Source organism: Arvicola amphibius, chromosome 2 (genome assembly GCF_903992535.2).
Source record: "Arvicola amphibius chromosome 2, mArvAmp1.2, whole genome shotgun sequence".
NCBI classification, from domain to species: Eukaryota; Metazoa; Chordata; class Mammalia; order Rodentia; family Cricetidae; genus Arvicola; species Arvicola amphibius.
In genome coordinates, this window is record NC_052048.2 from 100,079,644 (window position 1) to 100,091,026 (window position 11,383).

At 43.6% G+C, this 11,383-nt stretch overlaps 1 protein-coding gene across 6 annotated transcripts in view; it reads left to right on the top strand.

The window, feature by feature from the left end:
• Kidins220 (kinase D interacting substrate 220) overlaps window positions 1-10,900 on the top strand; it is an 89,531-nt gene extending 78,631 nt beyond the window's left edge. For all 6 annotated transcript variants that reach the window (XM_038318410.1, XM_038318412.2, XM_038318414.2 and 3 more), the window contains 4 exons: window positions 2,256-2,387; window positions 4,092-4,190; window positions 5,110-5,346; window positions 7,883-10,900. In XM_038318410.1, coding sequence (XP_038174338.1) covers window positions 2,256-2,387; window positions 4,092-4,190; window positions 5,110-5,346; window positions 7,883-9,142 — 1,728 coding nt within the window. In that variant the 3' untranslated portion in view covers window positions 9,143-10,900. The remainder of the gene's footprint in view (window positions 1-2,255; window positions 2,388-4,091; window positions 4,191-5,109; window positions 5,347-7,882) is intronic.
• Window positions 10,901-11,383: the final 483 nt, after the last annotated feature.

Below are 11,383 nucleotides of genomic sequence, written 5' to 3' on the forward strand. Positions count from 1 at the left end.
CTACACAGAGAGTTCTTTTTTTTTTCATAGAGTATTCTTACATCAAAACAAAAATAAATTTAGTCTTCTTAGTATGAATTCATGGACTTTCCCTATGAACTATAATCTATCATAATCTATATTTTATTGATGAAATTCTACTTTTGTGATATTTTTAAACAGAAAAGAAAGTAAGCCAATATAAATATATTGAGAGCAAGGACCCAAGTTAAAGGATTGGATAACATTTAAAAGATCAGTCTTATTCACCAGTAAAAGGAAGTGACATGTGACAAGATGAATGAGCCTTAAAATAACACACTGAGTTAGAGTCAGAGAGGGAAGGACACATGTTGTACGGTCCCATTTATATAAAGTGTCTAAAACAGACATTTCAAACCCAGAGGTGGAAACTAACTGATTGATTGCCAGGGACTAAGGTGGTGTTGAAAGACGGGAGAGACTACTAACGGGAACAGGAGTTTGTTTCTTTTGAAGATGATGGCTCACAAACCATCATGTAAATATGTAAATATCTATGTAAATAAAGTCATCAAAATAGTCAATTAATGTGGGTGTTTCATGGCACATGAAGAGGAAGTCAACATGGTATTTAAAATTCACGTATTGATAGTGCATAGTGAACATGGAACACTGACTGACGAGGCAGAAAAGGGCCATGTGCAAAGATATGAAGATCCAAGGATGAAAAGACTAGTCTTTTGCTGTTAATATTTTAAAGGCAGTGCAACTTTGGACCATGTAAGATATGATGCATTTTTTAAATATTTATTTATTTGTTATGTATACAGTATTCTGTGTCTGTTTGTATGCCTGCAGGCCAGAAGAGGGCACCAGACCCCATTACAGATGGTTGTGAGCCACCATGTGGTTGCTGGGAATTGAACTCAGGACCTGTGGAAGAGCAGGCAGTGCTCATAACCTCTGAGCCATCTCTCCAGCCCCGATATGATGCATTTTATAGTTAAATAAAAGCAAACTACAAATGAGTGTATTTGATGCAGTTTGCTCCAGGTCATCTGTTTCTAAACTTTGATGTACCTGTGTTGCTTTTGTAAGCTAGGTAGAGCCTTGACTCATGAAGTTGCTGCTCCTGCTGTCTGAGTAATACAGTTCCATCTGTCACATGCACACATGCATGCATGCACACACACAATATATGTCCGTGTATTTCTCAGGTAGTACAACTATTTATGTTTTCACACTACAGATAAGGTTGACTGTATCTAACAGGCATTTTTAAACTACAGGATAGTCTACTATTTCTTGACACTGGTAGAAGAGTCAGTAGAACATTTATTGAAACATTTATTTACCTTTCCCTGCCTGACTGTCCCGGAACTTGCTATGTAGGTCATGCTGGCTTTGAACTAGGAGAGATCCACTTGCTTCTGCTTCCTGGGTGCTAGGATTAAAGGTGTGTGTCACCACTCCCAGCCAAATTTATATTCTCTTAAGGGGGCGATAAGTTCTATTTCTCATATGAATATTATATTGAAGGGTAAACAGGGCAGATCAGAATGCCATCACCTTTATAGCATTTTCTGTACTATGGTTTTTCTTATCAGGGCTATAACTTCCAGAACCCTTTTTTAGAAATAGTTGGAGCAAAGAAAACAGTACATTCATATAAAACCTGATCAGCTACACTTTGGTCCTAGTCCACCACTCCCTAGATTCTGGAAGCCTGACTACCAAGGCAGTGCACAGAGTGTTTTTAAGGTTACTTAATTGTTTGATATAAGCACTTAAAAATTATTCTTAGATGTTTCTTTTGTATTCTATAAGTGTCTGTCTTCTTCTTCTTCTTCTTCTTCTTCTTCTTCTTCTTCTTCTTCTTCTTCTTCTTCTTCTTCTTCTTTTCCTCCTCCTCCTCTTCCTCTTCCTCTTCTTCCTCTCCTCTTCCTCCTCCTCCTCCTCCTTATCCTCCTCCTCCTTAAGTTCTCTCCCTCTTATTGAGGGCAGTTCCCTTATTTCTCAAAGTTAAGTATAATCATGAGGACTAGATGTAGCCTGGTCCACAAGATGACTATCTGAGAAAAGTGGTTTGGGTCAGGCTGGCTTTCCCATAATAAATACTATTCATTACATGTCACAGTAGCTGAGTCTACTTATTAAGGGCATTTTCTTAAATTCTATATGCACTGGCTGTGTTTTCTTTATTTCAGCAAAATAACTTAATGAATTTTTCTGTCACGTGACCCCACACATTCCACATTAATGCTACTTATCTGTATTTCCCTTGGCTTACCTAGGGGTCAGCCTCCTCCACAGGCACAGGGCTGCTGCTGAGTTCCATGACCGTGGATATCGTTTCTGAAAAGTTGAGGCAAATAGAAGGGCTGGACCAGACCATGTTGTCTCAGTATTGCGCAACAATCAAAAAGGTGACGTGTATGTTTCCATATTACCTAGAGAAAGGCCTGAGAGCACAGAAGACAGGCCACGTGCTGGGCAGCACATCTTCACACCGAGCCATTACATGCAACACCTCTAAGTGAAATGGGTGCTTCTTGCTTCGGGTCCTACAATTGCTCTTTTTTTCTAATTCTAAGTAGATTAAAGAAAGAATAACTGACTAGCAGTGCTGTCTCACATGGTCTATTATAGGGGAATAGAATGGCACGATGAGCATACAGATCATTCACTGTGGAGCAGAGAGCCTGGGGAGCTCCTTGGGATGCCCACTAGCTTCAGCTGCCACACAGTATGCGGTTCTAACCCAGAATCTCTGGAACAGGAAGCTTTCTGAGCATGGAGATCAGTGTAGGTTCACTGTCGGGCCTGTTGAGCTGGACTTTGTGCTGGGTGCTCAGTGAGGAAAGTCCGAAGGCATATCCTTCTGTAAGTGGGGATCACTGTGCTCAGAAGTGATGTTATTTCCAGGCATTCTGGGGAAGGATACCCACCCTGCAGTATGTGTTTGTGTGGCTTCATAGTAATCACAGAGTAGAGTTCATTACCTACAAAAAGTCATTTTTTTTATCATGTGAGAGTTATGGTTGTATTATGTTTGAAGAACCACAGAGGGTGGGCTTGCAAGGCTGGTGCATTCGTGAAGGTTCTTTTCTTGCATGTCTTATAGCTCCAGAGTCACCCTAAACTGGACAGTATGTCTGGAGGTGCAGAGAAGACGTTGCCTACATAAAGTTAATCACATCCAGTTGCAGATTTTTCTTCTATCCTAAGATTTCATATCACAGTTATTGTAATAGAACATTGTTAGCAGGCCTCTGCTGCTTGTGCATTTAAAGAATTACATGCATTTATAGACACCATGTGGCTGATCTTAGCCCACATGTGGTCAGAAGTACTCAACACATGCCTGTTTTCTTACAGAGCTAATCCATGCCTCTCCCTGTCCGTCTGAGTCAGTACCTCCTTCACAAACACAGACCATGCTCCTGCAGGTACATGCTTAGTGTCGGGAGTCTGCTCTCAGTCTCCATGGACAGGCTCTGGATGCTCATTCCTTTGGAATTAACCTGGAAATGGAACATCCGACCCATCCCAACATAAATACTACCTCATTTTACCAGATAGTAGCCAGGATTTTTCCCACATAAAGTCAGAAGGCCACCCTTGAATTATGCTAGTGTTTCTCATTTAAGTGCAGCTAGAATTACAGGGCCCCCCAAATTGAAAGCCTACAGTAAGTTTAATAAACTGGGAAGTCAGAATCTGAGCATTCTTTATGTATTGTAAGTGGTGAATCAGCTTGTTAGACACACTTTATTTAGATCTTGGTTGGCAACTAACACACTCACAGGATAGAAATCATTCTTCCTCCCAGCCGCAACCCTGTGTTCATGTTAATATTTTCTCAGATTCAAAAAGCAAAATTAGGTGGGTTTGTTACTGCCCAGTACAGAGCAGGTGGAATCATTTGAGAGGCTGGTTGGTCCTGAAGTGTGCTTTGTTTCTCTGAAATGCTTGACAGTTAGGAAAATGTCGAATGGTTTGTGTGGCTGAGGTGCAGCTCACTGTGTTGCATGGAGAGTGATGGCCACTCTGAGTGCAGCCTCTCTGAAGCAGACTTGAAACCACCAGGAATTCAGAACGCTTCTGATTTTGTTTTTGTTTTCACTCAGGCAAACATAAATGGCCGGGTATTGGCTCAGTGCAGTGTTGACGAGCTGAAGAAAGAGATGAATATGAACTTTGGAGACTGGCATCTTTTCAGAAGCATGGTAAGGTTTTACAGCATTATCAGAGCACTGTATTACATTATATAAAGTTGTCTGCACCATTGTACAAACCCAGAACTAAGGAGTGCTAGTCCAAGCCGATAATTTTCCATATTCATTTAAAAACTGTTTGCATTCGGTGTGTGTAACTTCTCTCTCTCTCTCTCTCTCTCTCTCTCTCTCTCTCTCTCTCTCTCTCTCTCTCTCTCTCTCTCTCTCTCTCTCTCTCTCTCTTTCTGAGACAGGGTTTCTCTGTGGCTTTGGAGCCTGTCCTGGAACTCGCTCTGTAGACCAGGCTGGCCTTGAACTCACAGAGATCCTCCTGCTTTTTGTTGACAAAAATGCTCTCCTTGACCAATTCCTGGTAGGTTGCTCTGAGCCCTCCAGTCCTCAACCTTTACCGTCTGTCCTTGTCTATTGCTCTGTGCCAGCAGCAATACACACGAGCCACTTTGGAGAGAGCCCTACCTTCAACATAAGATCACCCTGGCGCTCCTCAGGTTCCTTTTTGTCCCTCATCTTCAAGAATCTTGCCAAATTGGTTTACCCAGAATCCCTTGAAAACTAGCCTTCCCGACCTCCCGCCCACTGGCTCTGAGTACCCACTCTTTGCTGTCTTTGGAGCAGAGTGGTTTCTATCCTTAGGTCTCAACCTGGTATATAGTTCTTGCTGCTCTCCGCTTCGACTCTGGCTTCCTTTCATACACTCCAGTTGAATTTTGTTTTTCCCTAAGTTTAAAAATTTGTAAACTAAAATGCTGATACTTCTCTTATCATTATTAATAGGACTAAGGTAAGGTTTGGAATAAATCCACTGCATGGTCGCAGTGCCAAGTGTCTTCTGGACCATGTTGTGGTAACTGGGCACTGAAGCCTCTGTCATGTAGTTTGACAATGCAGACGATATTCATCTTTTGTTAAGGTCTTGGAAATGAGGAGTATGGAAAACCAGGTAGTCCCTGAAGACCCACGCTTTCTCAATGAGAACTCCAGCGCCCCAGTTCCTCATGGGGAGTCTGCTCGCCGTGCTTCTCACAGTGAACTGCCTCACACGGAGCTTTCCAGCCAGACTCCCTACACCCTGAACTTCAGCTTTGAAGAACTGAACACACTTGGCCTAGAAGAGGGAGCCCCACGGCATAGTAATCTGAGTTGGCAGGTATTTATTTTATGCCATTTTTCATATGATTGGAGAATAATGCAAATGTGCTGGTACGTTAGACTCTCGTTTAGAGAGTGCTGACTACGAACCCAGCTGGGCAAGAAGAAGGGATGTCTACTTAAGGGCTTGGTTTTTATCTGCAGGGGAAGAATTGGTGTAAAGCACAGGAGAAAGTTAGGTTATTCAGAAATTGACAAAAATGGTGAAAACAGTCAAAAAAGAATGGAGAGTAAGAATGGTGGCGCACGCCTTTAATCCCAGCATTCGGGAAGCAGAGGCAGGAGGATCTCTGTGAGTTCAAGGCCAGCGCTGTCTATACAGACTGAGAATGGGGCTGTATTAGGGTGGTTGCAAATTTCCCTTTCTTTTGGTATTCTCTTTTGAGACTCAGTGGCCATCAGCCAGAGTACATCTGTGTGGGAAACGGCTGCTACTCATGGAGACATTCGGTCTGGTTTCCCTTTGTGCACAGGGACGCAGCACACACCACACTTGCTCTTTCGTGCTGCTCAGGCTGGGCTTCAGCCCCTGGACTCAAGTGAATCTCCTGCCTCAGCTTCTTGAGTGCTGGGACCACAGACCTACATCCTGTGCGGGTTGCCACACGCGTGCTCTCTGTGGAGATACTCACACGCGTGCTCTCTGTGGAGATACTCACATGCGTGCTCCTGTGGAGATACTCGTAGACAGGGGCGAGCATCAGGAGCAGAAGTGCAAGTGAGTGATGTGCGAAGGGTGAGGGAGGACTAGAAGACAGTAAGCTCCGCAGAACCAGAGCAGGGCATAGGAGATCAGTGAGAGAGGCAAAGTCAGGAGCTCCAGGAAGCTCTGTCTGGGCAGTGTGGGAAGGGCAGTGCTGGCTGCTGCTCCTGGAGAGGGCTTTTATTTGGCAGTGACAGTGTTTTTTCTTTTTTTCCATTCAATCTTCATTAAATGGAGAAGCCATTTTATTATTGAATACCGACCACTACAAGAATTACTTTACAATGAGCCGAGTTTACATATGGTCCCTTGGTGTCTCTGTTCCCACAGAAGCCCTTCTTTTCTTTCCCAGCCTTCTGAGAAGCCCCTCCTCCTCGCTGCTCAGCACTGTCTCCCCACCAGCACAGCAGCTCTCACAGCTCCCTCTGTGCTCTTAGGAGCAGTCAGGACCCTGGGCTGGAGGGACAGCTCAGCAGGGAAGATGCTTGCCTCATCCTGATGACCTCTGACTGTGACCTCTGAGACCCACATGGTAGAAGAAGGAACCAGCTCCCCATAGTTGTCCTCTCACCTGCATGCACATCCCCAGACCCATGTACACACATGCACACATACACACAGACACACATAGAGGCACACACAGGCACAAACACACATACACACACACAGAGTAAAATAATGAGTACTATCAGGACCTAGAAAACTTTTGCATATATAAGTTACTACAAATAGTTAAATAGAAACTGAAAATGTTTCTAAATATTTTAAGTAATTTTAGGTTAACATAAATAACATTTTTTAAAAAAAGTACTTTTTTTCAAACAAAAAACGTTCATTGAGAATGGGAATGTTTTGCACATACCTTTAATGCCTGGCTTCCTAGAAGATAACCGGGTCCTCAGCCTCACATGTCTGTCGGCAGCACACGCATGGCTCTGGAACTCCACTGGGCACTCCTGTGTGAATGAGGAGAAAAGGCACAGACATCATCGTGTCTTGCAGAATGCAGTTCAGGAGCCATGGGTCCGCTGCCCAGGGGCACGTGCAGCACTTGAGAGCAGTCCTTAGTGGGTGGAGGGAGTCGGGCGGCATCCTGCGGGACCGCCCCCTCCAAAGGAAAGATGGTTTGCCCTACACCTTTGTTCTAGCCTTTCCTGTGGCCCATTCTTAAACTCCACCATGATTCTTTTTCCTAACCTGTACTTTTACTTCCTCATCTATTAGCTTTCCTTGGCTCTAACACAGCAGGAACCTTCCCACTCAGTCTTAGAAACTCCTTCAAAGTAGCCCGTTCTGCCTCCCTGCCCAGCTGACCACAGCCGCTGCTGCTGCGCACCACAGACCTTTGTTGTCACCTCTTCTGTCTCGCTTAGGAACATTTTCTTCCTCTGAACTAGATGTGACAGGAACTTCCCAGCGTATATCTGAGACAAGTTCTTTTATAAGACCTTGAAGACTTGAGTGTTTTGGTTTTGAGATTTGTCTTTATTTCTTCTTTTTCTCTTCTAAGAGGAATTCTTTCTCAATGAAAGTGTTTTTACCTTAAATAAAAACTTGAAATTACTTAGGGCAGTTGCTCAAATGACATACAACCTGAAATTGTTCTTTTAAATAAAAACAGTAAATTAATGTTGCTAAAATTGGTAAGTTAATAACAGAATTATTCATAAATTCATAGCTTTTGGTAAACTGTTAGGTCGACTTTTTTAAGACCTTGGTATTTTGATAATTTTTAAATTCTTAGTGTACATATGTATTTCCTAAACTGATGTTTGTTATGTCTTTTCCCCTTCTTATTTGAATTCTTAAATTTTTTTTTCTGTCTTCACAGTCACAAACTCGCAGAACCCCAAGTCTCTCGAGTCTGAATTCCCAGGACTCCAGTATTGAAATTTCAAAGCTTACTGATAAGGTGCAGGCCGAATATAGAGATGCCTATAGAGAGTACATTGCCCAGATGGCCCAGTTAGAAGGGGGCACAGGGTCGTCAACAATAAGTGGCAGATCTTCTCCACACAGCACATACTATATAGGTCAGAGTTCTTCAGGGGGCTCCATTCATTCTAATCTAGAGCAAGAAAGGGGGAAGGAGAGTGAGCTAAAGCAGGATGATGGGCGGAAGTCATTCTTAATGAAGAGGGGGGATGTCATAGATTACTCCTCTTCAGGGGTATCCACTAATGATGCCTCACCCCTGGACCCTATTACTGAAGAAGATGAAAAATCTGACCAGTCAGGTAGTAAGCTTCTCCCAGGCAAGAAATCCTCAGAAAGGCCCAGTCTCTTCCAGACAGACTTGAAGCTTAAGGGAGGTGGTCTGCGCTACCAGAAACTGCCCAGTGATGAGGATGAATCTGGTACCGAAGAGTCAGATAATACCCCACTGCTTAAAGATGGTAAGGAGAAAAAGGCTGAAGGCAAAGCAGAGAGAACATCCAAGTCTCCAGAACACAGTGCTGAGCCAATCAGAACATTCATTAAAGCAAAAGAATATTTGTCAGATGCTCTCCTTGACAAAAAAGATTCCTCAGATTCGGGAGTGAGGTCAAACGAGAGCTCTCCCAACCACTCCCTTCACAATGAAGCCGCAGACGACTCCCAGCTGGAAAAGGCAAATCTCATAGAGCTTGAAGATGATGGCCACAGCGGGAAGCGTGGGATGCCACACAGTCTGAGTGGCCTGCAAGATCCAATTATAGCTCGGATGTCCATTTGCTCGGAAGACAAGAAAAGCCCTTCTGAGTGTAGCCTGATTGCTAGCAGCCCTGAAGAAAGCTGGCCCGCATGCCAGAAGGCCTACAATCTGAACCGAACACCCAGTACTGTTACTCTCAACAACAATACCGCGCCAGCCAACAGAGCCAACCAGAACTTTGATGAGATGGAGGGAATCAGGGAAACTCCTCAGGTCATTTTGAGGCCTGGGCCCAGCCCCAACCCAACTGCTGTTCAGAATGAAAATCTGAAGAGCATGACGCACAAACGAAGCCAGCGTTCCAGTTACACCAGGCTCTCGAAAGATGCATCTGAGCTGCACGCAGCTGCCTCGGAGAGCACGGGCTTTGGAGAAGAGAGAGAAAGCATTCTCTAAGCAAAAGAGAAGTGAAGTAGCCTTGTCCTGCCCTAAGGACAAGACTGTCATGAACTTTGAATGGATTCATTACCATTACTCATCATGTTTATCATCACAGATAATGGAGGTGGTCAGGCACGTGGGGAAGCAGAGGGAAGCCTGAGACAGCATGGCCACCAGTCATCTCCATTTTCGCCTGCATCATGGGCAGTTTGCAGTCTCACCACCATCATGCCCTTTCCTGGCACACAACCGCACAGATCAGTGAGAAACAGGCTGAATATAAAAATAGGTCAGACGTGCATTTAAAGCTGAAAGGCTTAAATCACAAGGAAGAAAACCTAGAAATCTCCTTTATAAAATATTCATGAAACATTTGAGGGAAGATATAGTGTTAGATGAAGCAGAAACCAATTTTGCTGTTAGAATTTAATCTTTGGTACAGATTTATAGGTTTTAGAGTAGAGACCAGAGACTAAAAGTGAATGCCTAGCAAATGGATAGCCAGTATACTATGTAAGACTCATTGCTTTTTAAAGAGGTCTTAGAATTTAAGTAGAAAATATATACTGAAGAAGGTGATAAAAACTGATAAGAAAGTGAGTCAGCAGAACCCAAAGCACTGTGCCTGGGCCATGATGAGTCCTTAGCAGAGGAGGTGGGAGAGGGCAATGTATTCTGGGATGCTCTCTCCAGACCTAGCCCAGGCTTCCAACACCTGTGCCCTCAAAACCATCCTGGGCTATTCTGCAATTCCTGAATTATGCATCTAACCTAACCCAGCTTAGCTCATGGCTAAGAAAAAATACAATATATATATATTATATATATATATATATATATATATAATTAGTGGTTCTGGTGATTAAACCTGGGAGTTCACAGATGCTAGTAAAGAATGGCTGAGCTACATCCCAGGCCTAAGCAGGAGCCCTTTCCGAAAGAGTCAGGAAGACAAGGGTGTAGATTGTTACTGAATGACTGTGTCAGGAAATTGTTACATTAAAAGAGTGATAGTGCTTCTAGACAAAGCAGTGAGCAAATAGTGAATTTGGTGAAAGTGAGGCACTGCCTTCTGTGCTGCAGCAGGCTGTGTCACATATCTTCCTAAGTCAGCTCTGTAAAACTGCAGTGTGCTCTAAAGAAGAGCTTAGACGCCACAACAGAGCAAGAACAAAGACAGCCAGTGTGGCCATGACGCAACACTTGCCATTATTCTTAGCAAAGCTAGAATGAGCACACACATTTAAGTGTCATGTAGGCTAGAAGTGTGCCTGTCATCATCATGCATCAGAACTGTGTGTCACTTGGTCAGAGCTCATTTACAGAGTCGGTTCTAGCAGTATGTCCTGGGCCACAGGTAGGACTGTAGATGGTGAGGCCACAGGCTTAGTGTTCGTGCAGATGTCTATCACTGACTGGACCTGTGTTGTTTACTTGACACTGTGCTGGTAGCTGCTCCATGTTTCAGTGCCTGGCTGTTTGAGTGTAATTGAGCATTGTCATGAAGTACATATGTTGCATGATCTCTAACAGGTATTTTAAGCATTAAAAACAGCACGATGTTGCCGACATTATGCATTTTACTACTTCTAATGTTTATTAGTTTGCTGTATCATGTAACTGGTACTTGAGAAGCAGTTTGGTTTCTCTCCAGGTGAGTGGTCACAGCTCACAGTCATGGAAGTCCTTTATTCACACTGTCTGTGAAGTCATTACTGGAGTGCCAAGTGCACACGTAGACTAGGAACAATAAAGAGTTGCATGCCATTCTGACTCATGGAGTTTTATTCACTATAGCAATGACAATTCACATTCTGATTAAAAATTAAAACATGGTCTGTGTGTCTGTTTTGTCCTATGCTTGGAATTTGTGGACTTACAGGTCATGAAGTTGGCAGAATGTTCCAGACAGCCCTTACTGTCTTTCTGAGAGAGGTTGGCTCTGAAGCCCCAGCGCCTAACTAGTGCTTTCTTGAAGCTTCAGCATCTCCAAGCACATGGCACCTTAGCACTAGGCAGTCCATTTCTGTAGCTAGAGGTAGACAATCCAGATTCCTGCAGAACATCAGTTTATTGCATGAACTTTCTAGACCAACATCCTTTCTCCTACTGGTACAAAAATTGACAGGCCAGATGGGTTCCTGAGTCACCGTTATCCCTCTGAGTCTACATGTCAGTGTGTGTCTGTGTCTTTTTATATCGCATAGCTCAGTCTGATTCACTCACAGTCAAAACTCTGCATTAAACTGAATGAAG